Consider the following 15,372-nt stretch of genomic DNA (forward strand, 5'->3'; position numbering starts at 1 on the left):
GTTTGCGCGCGTCCCCGCCGCGGGCGCCTGCTCGCGCCTCAGCTCCCTCCCCTTTCCGGGCAGGTCCGTCCTGTCAGCGAGGCAGTAAGCACGGCGGCCAGCAGAGGGCGGTCCGGACCCAAGTCTGCAGCGGCGCCATTGGCGTGTGGAAAATGCCACCAGATGGCGGGTTAGGATTGCAGCTCCGTTGAAGGCGCGGCCCCCGCTCCCGAACCCCCGGCGACCACCCCGTAACAACCCCCCCACATCGGGAATAACACACCGGAGACTTTTGGGGGGAAACTAGGTCGACGGCCGGCTGCGCCCGGATGGGCAGCTGAGGTGAGTGCGGGCGGCGGCGACGGCGGCGGGGGGCGGGAAAGAGGGGGAATGCGGCGGCAGCGGCGCGGGGGCTGGAAGCGCCGATCCAAGATGGAGGCCGGGAGAGAGCGAGAGAGCGCGAGCGGGGAGCGGGCGGGCCGGGCGCGGGCCCCGCGCGGGGGAGGGAGGCCGCGCGGGCCTGTGCGGGGCGCGGCGGTCGCCGGCCGTCCGGGAGCCGGGGGGAACGACTGTGGGCGCGGCGGGCGCCCCGGAGCCCTGGTCGCTTCGCACCCCTCTCGCGGGCCCCGAAAATTGTGCCCCCGCCCGTTCAGGCGCTACGGCGACGGGCGCGGAAGCCTTTGTGGCGCGCTTGGGCCCGCCGCCAAGCCCGCCCTCCGCCCCCCCGCCTGGACTCTCGGGACTCGCCCGCGCCCGGCGGGGCCGGGCCGAGGAGGGCTGGTGCGAACGCTGCCCGCCGCCTTGCGTTTCTGCGGTGTTTTAGCGGCGGTGGTGGCGTCACATGACAACGAGCTCGCCTCGGCTGAGGGGCCGGGGGGTCGCTCGGCGTGGCGGCCGGCCCAGGCCTCTTCCCGGTGGGGTGGAGCGGGAGGCTGGTGCTTGGGGCAGAGGGGACGTCGATGCCGGGCTTTCCCGCTATCTGCCCTCCCCGCTCCCGAGGGAGGCCTCCTTGTGAAACGTGTCCAGGCCGGAGCACTGCCCCGCTAGTTTGTCAGCCCCCCGGGAGACGAGGCCAATAAAAGTTGTTTTCCCTCCTTTCTCGGGGTGGGGTGGTGGTGGTGAAGAGCTGGGAAACTGGAGTACCTGGAGTTGGACCTGGGCCTCGATTGGAGAGTCCAGACTGGGTGCTTCTTGTGTGCTGTAGAGACTAAGAAATTTTCAGGTTTTAGGATTGTCACGTCATCCCTTCCACCAACATTTGAAATTTTATCGATTTTCTTCACATTGCAGAGAATCGTGCCCCGGGCGTATAAATCATGGGATGCTTATAGACTCAAAACGATGCTGTTTGTATGTGACGACAGCGAATTATTTGCTGTTAAAGTCAATGTTAAGATGATGAATATATCGTTTATTCCTTCTCGTGGTTGTGACTAGAAAGGACTTTATTTTGCATCTCTTAGCAAACATAGTGTTTATGAAAGTATTTGACTTGGCATAAAGAAAGTTGGGTGATTTGTAACTTATGTGGAATTTGACTACACCTTCTAGATTTTCCTGTATCTTTTTAAGAAAATTGCAAATTCTGTTGGTGAAGCACTTAGAAAAATACATATAACAGTGAAAATAAAAACAACCTGTGTATTGTATGATACATTGTACCACGTTCTCATATTTATAACGTATGAAATATTCAGGCTAAAAAATTTGCCCAAGGGGGTAATGGTGAAAGATTCGGAAAGGTTGTTTACTTGCTTTGGATTTTTGAGAATAGTTATAACACAGATTGTTTGCTATCTAAATAAAGTACTAGAAAACTGATAAGCGTTTTGCTAAAGTTTTTTCATTACATTTCAAAATGTACATTAAGTTTATTCATATGGTCTACCCATGGTCATTTTTACAACCAAACTACTTTTGATTGGAAATTTTTCAGTATCCACTTTAGTTTTGACATTCTGACAAAGCTAAGGGGTATTTAAATAGATGTGAAATACGGGAAATTGTTGTTACTAGGAATGCTTCCCTTGAAGACAGTATACAGGTACTGTTGATTTGAATGGCTCTTTTAAAGCCTTAAGGGGGCTGTGGTAGGGGAGAGAGAGCCCTGGACTGAAGTTACTTTAAACATACCCTAGGTTTGTGATCTTTGGGGTGTCACTCTTCCAGCCTTTCTTTCTTCATCACTAAAATGAAGGTAATAAGTTATATGGTAGTTGTATAGCAAGCTGTGTGTGGAAAAGCCCTTCTTAATTATTAAAACTGTAAAAATTTATGTAATTTTATAGTTTTAATCTTTTTCCTTGATTCTGCATCTGTATATCTTCATAATCAGTGCTGTGAGGAGATACAGTGCACTCTGGAGAAAAAGATGTCTCTTCCCCCTTTTTATCCTTTTCTGCTTTGTCCTATGTTGATGGAGTGTATTAGTTTTCTTTTTATGTATAGCTAAGTACCACAAATTTACTAGCTTAAACAGCACTCATTTATTAGCTCACAGTTTCTGTAGGTGAGAGTACTTTGGGCTCTCTTTTCAGCATCTCACCAGGCTAAAATCAAGGTGTTAGCTGTGGCTGCAGTTCTCATCTGAGGCTCATGACCTTCTTCAATGCTCACTACTTGTTGGCAGAATTTCCTTGTGGCTGTATGACTGATGTTTCCATCTTCTTTCTAGCTGTTGGCCAAGGACCTTTCTCAGTTCCTTACCACATGTTCACGTAGGCATTTCACATCATGGCTGTTTGCTTTCATCCAGGCAAGCAGAAGTCAGTTGCTCTGGCTTACTCTGTCTCTGTCATTTGGACTCCGTTTTAAGAAAGCTGATCTGATTTGGTCAGACCCAGTCAGGAAGATCTCCTTTTTGGTGAACTCAACTGATTAGGGAACTTAAATACATATGCAAAAATCTACTTGCCATGTAACAATCAGAGGAGTGATGTTATATTATATTTACAAGTCTTTCCCACACTCAAGGGGAGGGTTATATACTGGGGTGTGGGTCATTGTGGGTTGTTAGAATTTTGCTTGCCGTGGGGAAAGAAGTATCTTTACAGTTGCTTCTTTAGAATTCGGATGAACAAGAAGAGCACATAGGCAGAGCAGTATAACCCCACCTGGTAAGTTTACTCGTACTGGTTTTGTTTTCATGCTTTTTCCTTTTTGTATTTCATGGTACCTCAGTTGAAGTGCATCCCTCTGTAAAAGCATTTTATTGCATTTAGAGGAAATTAAAAATAAAAGTTAAAAAGTTAAGTAAAAAGAAAAAAGGCAATAGAGATTATCTAATTCTCATTACTGCTTCATACCTATTGTTTTACTCATTTTAGGGATGAGATTGAATCTCAGGGAAGTTAAGAAATTTAAATGCCTAGATCACACTCTTATTAAGTGACAGGTAGATTCATAAACTCATTACACCAGACATTTGCTGTGGTGTGATTGGTCCAGCAACTTTTGAAGAGGGAATTATGAAAAAGAATAGTTATTTAAAATAGAGTGGGGATATTATTGGTGGACAAAGAGGGTAGCAGAAATTGGTCATGGTGTGCAGGAGGTTTAACAGTTGAAGAAGCAAAATACCTTCAAGAGGAGGCAATTAGGACAGTTTTAGTTAAGAATAACAAGATTTAGAGACTATAACTAGGAGTTAAAATTGTTCAGGAGATACAGCTTAATTTCTTAATAGAGAGGTGATATAGTAAGTGTTTGGAAAATCTTTGTTAGCTGAATTAAAATATGAATCTCTAATTTAGATGATTCTTGGTACTGTGATGCTCTGTAGGGAAAAGTAGGAAGCAGAGACCTAAGAGGATGCTCTTGCATAAGCCCAAGAAAGAGATGATTCTTGAGGTGGGAATTAGGATGTGTCTACAGAGAAGGAGGGATCAGTTTTCTGTCATTATGGTAGTCAAGAGGATAGGATCCCGACTTCCTATGTTTTAGTGCTGAGGGAAACCTTGTCTTATTGACAAATGTGATTCTTTTTAAGTGAGCCTTAAGTAGGTCATAGACCAGTTCGTTTTATAGAATCCTTTTTCTGTTTCACTCCTATTTCTTCTTTCAGGTTTCTTCTCCCTCTTCTAATTCTTTAAGGCAGTTAGTGCTTAAAGGACATCTCAATCCCACCTTCTTTATAAGATACATCCTTAGTACTATGGGCCTAAATGATGTACCAGTTAGTTGCCCAAATATCTCTAAGGAGTTTTGTTGTAATTAAACAGCTCTAGAGATGGCTTTTAACTTGCTAGAAGCTCAAAGTTACAAAAACATTTTATGTTGTGACCCAGTACAGACACACACACCATGGAAATAATGTCTAACCTCTATGTGGTACATGCTGATTTTTTTAAGTTTTTCTTTTTTTAAAATTAAGAATGCTTGTTGCAACTCATGACTTACAGCAACACAGCTGAATTATAATCTCACTGGTAATTGGGAGAGTGCAAAGTAGAACCATAAGAAGAAATCATTTCACTTCTATCAGATTGGCAAACATTAAAAATTCTGATAATATCAAGTGTTAATGAGAATGTGGGGAAATTCGACTCCCACTTTTGCAGGGACATAGTCATTTTACAAAAGAAAATGACTTGTAGTAAGTTGAAGAATACATGTACCATAAACCCAGCACTTATACTTATGTCTTTATATTTCTGATGAGAGATATTCTTGTATGTTGGGGTAGGTGAACAAAAATATTTGCAGTAGCCAAATTTAGCAACAAAGTGCTCATCATTCTACCACAGGTTTTCAAACACCAGTGGTGGTTTTCAAATGTTAATCTTGATACCTAGGATAACCTCACCTGATCACAGTGTATTATCCTTTTTATGTTTAATATTTTGTTAGGGCTTGAGGATATTTCTTCATCAGGGATATTATTTTGTAGTTTTCTTTGGTTGTAATTTTTTTTTCAGTCTTCAGTATTAGGATTATGATGGCCTCATAAGATAAGCCAGGGAGGTGTTTCCTCTACTGACTGAAAGACTTTGTGCAATATTCCTTGACTGTTTGATAGAATTAATCAGTGATACCATTTGAACTTAAATGTGGGAAGACTTTTGGTAAATTCAAATTCAATTTTTTACTAGACATAGGGCTATTCAGATTTTGTTTCATCTTATGTTAGTTTTGTTGTATTTTTAAAGGAATTGGTTGACATTAGTTGTTTATATGATTCCCTTGTTATCCTTTGATTGCTTATAGGATTTGTAGTGATATCTCTTTAATTTCTGGTGTTAATGTGTTCTTTTTTTCCTTGACCAGTCTAATTCTTGGTTTATCTATTTGTATCTCTTTTCAAAAATAACATTGCTAATTTTCTCCATTTGTCTTTTCTCTCTCATTTGTTTCTGTTCTTTATAATTTTCTTTCCCCCATGTATTTTGCTTTTCTTTTTCTAGCTTCTTAAAGTGGTCATAGATTTCAGACATTTCTTATTTTCTAATGTAAGCATTCAAAGCTATAGATTTTCCTTCAAGCACTGCAATATCCCACAGATTTTGATATTTTTATTATCTTTTAGTTTGAAATAGCTTCTGATTTGCTTTGTGATTTCTTTGTTGACCCACGGATTATTTAAAAGTGTGTTGTTTAATTTTCATGTATTTGGGATTATTTTAGATATCTTACTATTGATTTCCAACTTAATTTTATTTTGAGGTCATGAGATATATTCTGTATGATTTTGATCTTTTTAAATGTACTGAACCTTGTTTTATGGTTCATCATATGGTTTATCTTGGTATATGTACCTTTCACACTAGAAAGAATATTCTGCAGTTGTTGGGTGTACTATTCTGTAAATATCAATTAGATTAAGGTGCTTTGGTAGCATTTTTCAAATCATTTAAGTCTTGGGTTTTGTTTTATTTGTTTTCTTTTTTTAGTCTAGTTCTATTCAGTTGCTGAGAGGGATGTTAAAATATCCAACTGTGACTGTGGAATTATCTGTTCCTCCCTTAATTCTGTTAATTTTTGCCTCATGTATTTTGAAGCTCTGTTATTAGGCGCATACAATTTATGATTATTAGGTCTTTCTGATGAATTGGGCTTTATGAAATGTCCCTCCTTATCCCTGGTAATAGTCTTTGTCTTAAAATCTGCTTTTTCTGATATTAATGTAGCCACTCCAACTTTCTTGAGCTTACTGTTTCTGTAGTGTATTTTCTTCCATCCATTTGCTTAAAACTCTTTTCCTTTATATTTACAGTGTGCCTCTTGAAGGCAGCATATAGTTGATTTTTGCATTTTTTATCCTTTCTAACAGTATGGAAGTGGAATCTATCAGTTATAATAAACATTGATTATGTGCTAATGCCTGTCAAGAATTGTGAAAGTTCTGAGATTTTACCCTACTTGCAGGCTAAGTTAACCTGTTACAGTTTAATGGAGTCATGAGACTCCTTGGTCAGAGATGAAGAACAGTGCATTACAGCAATAGCAGTAGCCACAGCTATTAGTGTCAGATCTTGGAGCCCCAGTTTGTACATGGTAGAGTGAAGATGTGACACTCACACATGCATTGGGTTGTGTTAGAGGAGGGGAATCCCAAGCTTAGAGAAACTGGAATCTTTATAATGGGTTGTAAACATAACCTGTCCTTTTCTCTGAGGGAGATGCTATTTCTTTTTTCCAAGATTCTACAAATATACTTGAAAAGATTGGATCAAAGGCAGTTGGTGCCTCTGTTTTCAAGACAGGCAGAAAAACAAGAGACCCATGGAGAATTGTCTTTCAAAACTGCGCAGTGAATTTTCTCAATTTCCTCTTTGTTATTAGCTTAGATTTTTCTTTTATTTCTTACACGGCCCCAACCTAGCTTTCCAGCTTTGTCTCTGCACTGTACTTCTCTGTAGGTTTTATGCTCTCACCAATTTGATTACATGCTTATAGTCCCCCCACCGCACCCCATGTCTTTGTTCTGGGGTATAATGTGTGTATAAGAAACACTCATTGAGTGTTTACTGTGTACCAGTAAATATTTTACAGTTACCATGTGAGGAACTTATTATTATGTTGCTGTTATCTGTTTTACAGGTGAGATTAAACTTATTTAATCTTTTTTTTTTTTTTTTTTTTTGCGGTACACGGGCCTCTCACTGTTGTGGCCTCTCCCGTTGCGGAGCACAGGCTCTGGACGCGCAGACTCAGTGGCCATGGCTCATGGGCCCAGCTCCTCCGTGGCATGTGGGATGTTCCTGGACCGGGGCATGAACCTGTGTCCCCTGCATCGGCAGGCGGACTCTCAACCACTGCGCCACCAGGGAAGCCCAACTTATTTAATCTTTTTTTTTTTTTTTTTTTTTTTTTTTGCGGTATGTGGGCCTCTCACTGCCGTGGCCTCTCCCATCGCGGAGCACAGGCCCCAGACGCGCAGGCTCAGCGGCCACGGGTCACAAGCCCAGCCGCTCCGCGGCATGTGGGATCCTCCCGGACCGGGGCACGAACCCGTGTCCCCTGCATCGGCAGGCGGACTCTCAACCATTGTGCCACCAGGGAAGACCTTTAATCTTAAATTAACTAAATTAAGTTTATTAGATTTGCTTAAACCTCTCAAGTTTGTGATGAGGGAGGGACACATTGTAGAGAAGTTTTTGGTGTACTGTATTTCTTGATGTTTGTAGTAGTTACATGGAGTGTTCACTTGATAATTCTTTAAACTGTTATCTAGATTTTATATATTATGCTGTATAATTGATACAGCTCACAAAGAAAGGAAAAACAGAATAAACAAACACTGAGCTGTAGAATCTGTAAAATCTTTCCTGATAACTTCAGCCAACAGTTATCACCGTCTTTGTATTTTCATTTACTGCAAATGCATTACTGCATTTATTGTTGGCACCATAAGATTTGGTAAGTGGTGGTGTTCATAAGGCACGTTATTTTGTAGACTAATTGTTGCAAGGCTAGACAACTAATAAATGAGAGAGCCAGGATTTAAACCCAGACTTAAACCCACACTCTAAATCTGTTAAAAGGGCATTTAAATCTCAGCCTTATTTATTCTTTTTGTAATCTTTTGAAGTTTATTTTACAGAGATTTGGTTTTCTTTCTTTTTCTATCATATAACAGTCATGCGGTCTTGAGTAGAACATTTAATTTCTAGAGGCCTCAGTTGTCTTTATCTCTGTGATGGGAATCCAGTTAAGATTCTTTCAGCAAATATTAATATGAGTGCTTGCTCCTTGACTAGTAGTGAGTATACAAAGTTGTTAAATACATAAACTTTGCTTTTAAACAGCTTCTGTTTTATGGGGGAGAGATTAAAAACCGAAACCAAACCCCAAAGCAACAAAACAAATAGGGATACTACCTGAAATGTTGTGAGGGCGTTAGGTTCAGGATACTTCAGAAGCGTAAAGTTCAGAGGTAAGAGGACAAGCCCTTCTCCTTGTCCGGTCCCCCCAAATGATAGATTATTTTTAATGGGTCAGGAAGAGTTGGAAGAGTTTTTCAGGGTAGTCCCTTTATTTTCTAATTGAGATAACAATACTTAAGCATTACCTGTATTGTTTTTAGGCTCTCTGACAAGATTTCTCTTCATAATTGTTGAGTTGGTTTAAAGGTTCAGGTAGAGGTTTGAGACACCACTGCTTGTCTCCTCAGGCAGAAAAAATGTTTTATACATAGTCGAGCATGAACATGACCTGATTGTCTCTTTTGGGGTACCTGATTCCCTCTGTTATTCTAAAGCTCTGTCGATTCTATTATGTCATGTTGTTATTTTTTCATATCTCATTTAGAGTACTGAGAGGTAGGCTTTCTCTGTTCTCTAGTAGAGATAGTACAAGGTAGCATATGTGCAGAAATTCTTATGACAGAATGCAAGATACAAAAGCTAAAGAATGTCTTACGCTGTGTTCTGCTTTATTTTTAAAGCCTGAATTAACTTTCAGGAAGAAAATGCCTTACTTATCTTGTACTGTTAGGGATAGTTAAAAAGTTTGTATGTTCACAGATGAAGGAAGCATTATCACATGATTAAGGGCTAAGAAAGCCATTATATATTGTCCAAGAGTGTTCCTGACACCTGAGTTACACAGCCAGTGTCAAATTCTAACTCATCTCCTTCCTAGGCATGTAAACTTGGGCAAATTCTTTAATCTCTCTAAATCTCAGTTTTCTTACTTGTATAATGGAAGTAATAAAAGCATGTCTCGTGGATTGCTGTGTCAGTTAAAAAGTTAACTCTTAACTATTAGACTATGTTGCATTGTATATAAGTCCAATAGACATTAATCTTAAATTTAAAAGGTGAATAAAATTGTAATCCAGATAAGTCACACGATTACTTTCCAGAAGCAAAGAATTTTAATTAATTGGTTCTTATTAGCACATAAAGCTAGTTTAATAAACTCTATTAATGAGAGAGGTCCGAGGATGAGGTACTCAGGTTAATAGAGAGGTGAGAGTTATAGCCAGAGTTTTCTGCTTATTAAACGTATTTAAAAAATCAGGATCTTTCTTTCTTTAGAAAGTACTGTATCTTGGAAAGCCATTGTAATGCTTCCTTGGTAATTGAGAAAATTTGAAGACTGTATCAGGATTTTTATTTATGAATATTAGCTTTGCATGTATAATTTTGCAAACAAAGAGACTTAGGAATGAATCTTTACCAAAAGCAAAACATAATCTTGAAAGTTACCTCTTTAAGTTCCTAGACAAAGTAAGATGGTTAGATGGCTGCTTTTCCTCTCATAAAAATGGGGTAGAGGGAACAAAACGTGGGTTAATCTGAGTTTTTAAAAAAAGTTTTGGATATTTAACATTTTATTTTATAAATGCAAAGGGAGTGTGATATAGGAGAGAGAAAACTAGTATAGGGCCAGTGACTGGAGTTTTAATTACAGCTTTACCACTAACTAGCTGTGTGTCTTTGACTCACTACTTCTCTGAGCCTCAATTTCTTCGTTGTAAAATTAGTTTCCAAGATTCCTGTAAATTTTTTAGTCTGTGTTGAAATAATCAGGAAATCAATTCTGAATCAGGTAATGCAAAGTTTTTGATTTTGAAGACTTAATTTTGAAAAACCTAAGTGTGTTATCAGTAGGCCCTTTTGTCTCATCTTCCAACAGGTTATTAGAATAATTCATGCTTTCCCCTAGCTGATTAGTGTACAGACCAAATACGTTAATATTTAGATAGTATTTATGGTTTTTGGTTCCAGCTATGGGTGTGTGTTTGCTTCTTTATTTGGTGAGAGATACATTAGCAAGTGTCTTCATATAATTTTAGTCATTGTGAGTCATTCAAACATTTATTGAACATCTACAGTGAGCCATACACTGTGGGTATAAAAACATTAAAGCACAGTTCTTGTCTTCCTGATGTACGGAGAAGGTGATTGAAGACTCAGAACTTAGGTGTGATATAACCTTCTCCAAAAATCCTTTCCAGACAGCCTTATTGCCCCTTCCTCCCATCGTCTCTCCGTTTCTCAAATCCAGGATTGATCTAAGGGCTCTTGCTTTGTGTTTTAGTGGTAGGCTGTGCTATGGCTGCCATTACTGGTTGGGAATTGGTGGTGCTCTGCATAAAGGTGCCACGGCCAAGGGGCTAGGTGGGGGCTGAAATCCAGGTTTCATTCTGCTTGACCAACTGTCCATTTGCTTTTTCAGCATTTTCTAATTTGCCTGTCCGAAGGCGGCTTTTCCCCCCAATTCTTGCAAAACAGCCTGTATATGGTAGCAAATAACTAACTTTTGCGTTAGTATACCATTAAGAATATTCTGTAATGTGCTTTTTTTGGCAGATAAGTTTTATAGTAGGTAATAAATGCCTTGAGGTGGTTTGTTGAAGTGAGCAAATGCTTCCTGAAGGCAAATTCTTATATAAGTTTTGAAAGAAAAGTGAAAGTTAGCCAAGCAAGAGTGGGATGATGGAGATGGGAATGGCATTCCAGGTGAATATACAGGGACAATGTAGTGATGTAGTCTAGAACCCAGTGGTTCTTAAATTGTGCTCCCTGCCTCAACAGTATTAACATTACCTGAGAACTTGTTAGAAATACAAGTTCTTGGTCCTCACCCCAGTCCAGTTGAATCAGAAATTCTTGAGATAGAGACCAGCAATTTGTGTTTTAACAGTGATTCTAATGCATGCTGAAGTTTGAGAGCCACTACTGTAGCCCACTTCTTGAGGAAGCATTATTTGAGTGTGTGTGAAGAGCTTGGGGTTACCTATAGAGGAGTGATTAAAATATAGAGCTGTAAGCAGTGACCAGAGTGCCTAGTGTGCCAAACTAGAGTTTGAACTTTGTCCTTAGGCCAGTGGCTGCACATTAGAATCACCTGAGAGCTTTAAAAATGTACTAAAGAATGGGTGGGATCTACCCCAGACCAACTGACATCAAATCTCTGATTTTCTGATGCACAGAGGGTTCTGAAGTACATAACTGTCAGAACTTGGTTACAGATTATAATAGTACACATGTTTATAGAGAATGTGGCAAATACTATGTCGAGTAGCATGATAATAAACACAGCTATCTTATATAGGTATTACATTTCACAGAGGAGGTAAAGTACCTTTTCCCAGTATTACCTAGCTAGGAAGCGGTGGGTTTGAGTCCAGGTTTTTATAACTCTGAAGTCTAACCTTTTTTTTTTTTTTTAAACGGTACGTGAGCCTCTCACTGTTGTGGCCTCTCCCGTCGCGGAGCACAGGCTCCGGATGCGCAGGCTAAGCGGCCATGGCTCATGGGCCCAGCCACTCCGTGGCATGTGGGATCTTCCCGGACCGGGGCACGAACCCAAGTCCCCTGCATTGGCAGGCGGACTCTCAACCACTGCGCCACCAGGGAAGCCCTGAAATCTAATTTCTTAAGCAACTTTTTTTTTTAAAACTTGGATTTCATAAACTTAGATGGGAAAATAACATTTTCATTTTCCCTAACCTCTAAGTGAGATTTAGCATTTTCTTCAACTTTGAATGTAGGCAACAAATCACAGTTGTATGAGCAATGCTGTAACTTTGTTACCAATAGAAATCAGAAATATTTTCATATTAAATTACAGATGTTGCAGACATCTCAAAATATCTTTTATCCTAATCAGTGCTTTAAAATTGGGCTGTTAGACCCACCTCTAGATCTTTTATTTACTGTGTTAAAGAAGCACATACAATACTGTATCACAGGTTTTTTTTGATATGTTGATAATTATATTTGAATATAATTAATAACAAGTTCCCTTTCTAAGTATGGTAGCCTTTCCAGAGAGTGTTTAGTAGGGTAAGGTTGACAGGAAATAAAAAATTCATTTGTTATCTTGTTGAATAGAGATCCTTAAAAAAGCCTCTCTTTCCTTCACCACTTCTCTTTTATTTGACTTGTTAAATAGACCAAAACCCAAGTTCTTTGTTACCTGTCAAAGTTATTAGATTAAAAACTACTTTGGGTTTAGAGTGCTTTTTTCCTAAGCACTTCTTAAAAAATTAGAGAAGATAAGCATTATCTCATCAGGCATTCTAACTATCCTGTAGTCTGTTACAGTGCTGTTTAATAGAACTTTCTGCAGTGATGGAAATGTTTTGTATATGTGCTATCCAGTATGGCAGCTGTTAACCATAATGATGCAAAGAAACAAAATAACAATAACATTAATAGTTAACATTAATAGTTAACAGTATTGGTAACATTAATAGTTAACAGTATTTCCTGTATACCAGGCACTGTTAAAGCATTTTACATACATTAACTTATGTGATCCGTACAACAACCCCATGAGGTGGGCAGTATTGTTAAGTCTTAGTTTACAGATGAGGAAACTGAGGCATGGAGAAGTTAAGTGATTTTCCAGAGTTCACATAGCTAGTAATTAGCAGAACTGGGATTCAGACCCTGGCAGTCTGGCTGCCTTTATGTTTCCTTTATAATATATTACTTTGCCACTTTCCTCAGACCCCCTCCCCCAAATGCATATACAGAATGCTGTCAGAAACAGTATATTAAAAAGGAATTTAAGGGCTTCCCTGGTGGCGCAGTGGTTGGGAGTCCGCCTGCCGATGCAGGGGACACGGGTTCGTGCCCCGGTCCGGGAAGATCCCACGTGCCGCGGAGCGGCTGGGCCCGTGAGCCATGGCTGCTGAGCCTGTGCATCCGGAGCCTGTGCTCCGCAGTGGGAGAGGCCACAACAGTGAGGGGCCCGCGTACCACAAAAAAAAAAAAAAAAAAAAAAAAAAAAGGAATTTAAGATAAATCATTTTGTACTAATTATTAGCTAAAAGTTGTGCAGTTTTCTATAAGTAGACTTGTATTAGATGTATTAAGTATTTTTAGTAACCAACACTGATATTGTTAAACAGTAGTTTATATTTTTCCTGAATTTAATTTAAAGCTGGGTTCAGAAATTGAATATTCATATGGTTATTTTGTTTACTGAAGCTAGTTGAAGTATAATTCTGAAGTCATTTTATGATAAATTGGCTTTGGTTAACGGATATTTTGCTTTCCTTAGTCAACATACATATATGAATGACTAACCTGTGTTATACCTAGTATGTATGGTATGTTATGTTCCTGGAGGCCTGGAAGGGGAGAGGTATCTCCTAGGTACAAAATTACATTCTTACTGTATTCAGGGCGAGCTGGTGGTAGAGTGATATTAAAAGGGGCAAGACGGGGCTTCCCTGGTGGCGCAGCGGTTGAGAGTCCGCCTGCCAATGCAGGGGACACGGGTTCGTGCCCCGGTCCAGGAAGATCCCACATGCCGCGGAGCGGCTGGGCCCGTGAGCCATGGCCACTGAGCCTGCGCGTCCGGAGCCTGTGCTCTGCGTTGGGAAAGGCCACAACAGTGAGAGGCCTGTGTACGGTAGAAAAAAAAGAGGGGGGCAAGAGAACTGTCATTTTTCAGTTATCTGTACAGCTGTTGTGCTTGGTGCTTTACATACAAAGCCATCAGTTATTGAATACAGGTTGTTTATCACACCCATCCAAGTGCTTTAGATTCATTACATATGTTGTTTAATATGCACCCAGTGCTTCAGAGAACATGATGATGACAAAGATACTTTATGGATCAGGGCTTTGTTAGTCTCTTCCTCTCCCCTCCACTCTCCTCCCTCCACTCTCCTCCCTTCACTTCAAGGGAATGATCATAAATATAGGTGGGGAATGAGAGAGGAGTGGAGTTGAAGTTATTGATACCAACTTATCTAGTACTTTAGGTTCTCGAGTTAATAAATTTGTTCATTTCATTTTGCCTAGATGCTGGGAATAAGGCAGACAAGGTATTTGTCCTCATGTGAGAGACAGTCAATAATCAGGTAAACAAAATAACTGTACACTGTGTTAAAATCTGTAAAGGGAATAAGTAAGGTACTCTGATGGGTAATAATGAGATGCATAAACAGAGTCAGGAAAGGCATCTTCGAGGATGTTAAATTTAAGCTGAGCTTACACATAACCTGGCAAGAATGGTTCAGGCACAAGGAAGAGCAAAGGGAAAATCTCTATAGCAGAAATGGCTGTGGTGTTTTAGGAACTGAAAGGTCGTTATGGAGGGAGCATAATGCAGGAAGAATATAGTGGCTTCACCTGAGGTTAGAGGGGTAGGCCAGAATCTGGATTACGTAAGATACATTTGGGTGAGCAAGGCTCTAAGGAGCACAGATTTTATTATAAGTAAAATGAGAAACCACTGGAGAGTTTTAAGCAGAGAAATGTTTGAAAAACATCCCTCTAGCTCGGTGATTCTCAACTGTGGGTTATATTTTGCTTCCAGGGGGACATTTGGCAATCTGCAGACATTTTCAGTTGCCACAGCTGGGGGTGATGCTGTATGCTACTGGCATTAGTGGGTAGAGACCAGGGATATGGCTAAATATTCTGCAATAGTACAGGACAAGCTCTCTCCAGCAAAGTATTGTTGGCCCAAAATGTCAACGGTGCCAAGGTTGAGACACCTCTAGCTGAGGTGTGAATGTTGGATTGTGCTGGGGGTGGAATGGAAGAGGGGAGGGTTAGGTTGTTGCAGTGTTCAGGTGATGGTGACTGGGCTATGGTTGCAATTGAGGTAATAATGAGGAGTGTTGTGATCCTTTATGTGTTTTGGAAATGACGAGTCAAGAATGATCTCCAGGTGTCTAACTTTAATAACTGAGTGAATGGTGGTGTCATCCTAAGATGGTAAAGAGCAAGAATGAAGGGTTCTAATTTTTAAAATCTTTTTTCATGGAACCTGAGTTGCCGTTAAGAGATGACACAGCACTATTTTATGTACAGTAAGAAGGAACATGCCGAATGCCTGTGCAGTCTATAATTGGTCATACCAGCCACTCATTGCTTTGAAATCTTCTATCCCCAGAGACTTGACAGTTTCTTCTGTCTTCATTTGCATTGCTTGGCATGTGATAGGCTGTCCTTTGGCATGTATCTCAGTAACAAAGCA

The 15,372-nt window shown here is 40.3% G+C and overlaps 1 protein-coding gene across 5 annotated transcripts in view; it reads left to right on the forward strand.

Annotated features, from left to right (window-relative positions):
- The window catches only part of STAG1 (STAG1 cohesin complex component), a 455,106-nt gene continuing 439,734 nt past the window's right edge, over positions 1 to 15,372 (forward strand). For 3 of the 5 annotated variants that reach the window (XM_067033728.1, XM_067033729.1, XM_067033727.1), the window contains exon 1: positions 98 to 321. Coding sequence is in view for 1 of the 5 variants with exons in the window: in XM_067033725.1 (XP_066889826.1) it covers positions 14,190 to 14,248 (59 nt within the window). In the remaining 4 variants the exon portion in view is untranslated. Of the gene's footprint in view, positions 322 to 14,189; positions 14,249 to 15,372 lie in introns of all 5 variants that reach the window. The other 2 variants (XM_067033725.1, XM_059065085.2) reach the window with 2 other exon arrangements.

Source organism: Kogia breviceps, chromosome 5, assembly GCF_026419965.1.
Source record: "Kogia breviceps isolate mKogBre1 chromosome 5, mKogBre1 haplotype 1, whole genome shotgun sequence".
Taxonomy (NCBI): domain Eukaryota; kingdom Metazoa; phylum Chordata; class Mammalia; order Artiodactyla; family Physeteridae; genus Kogia; species Kogia breviceps.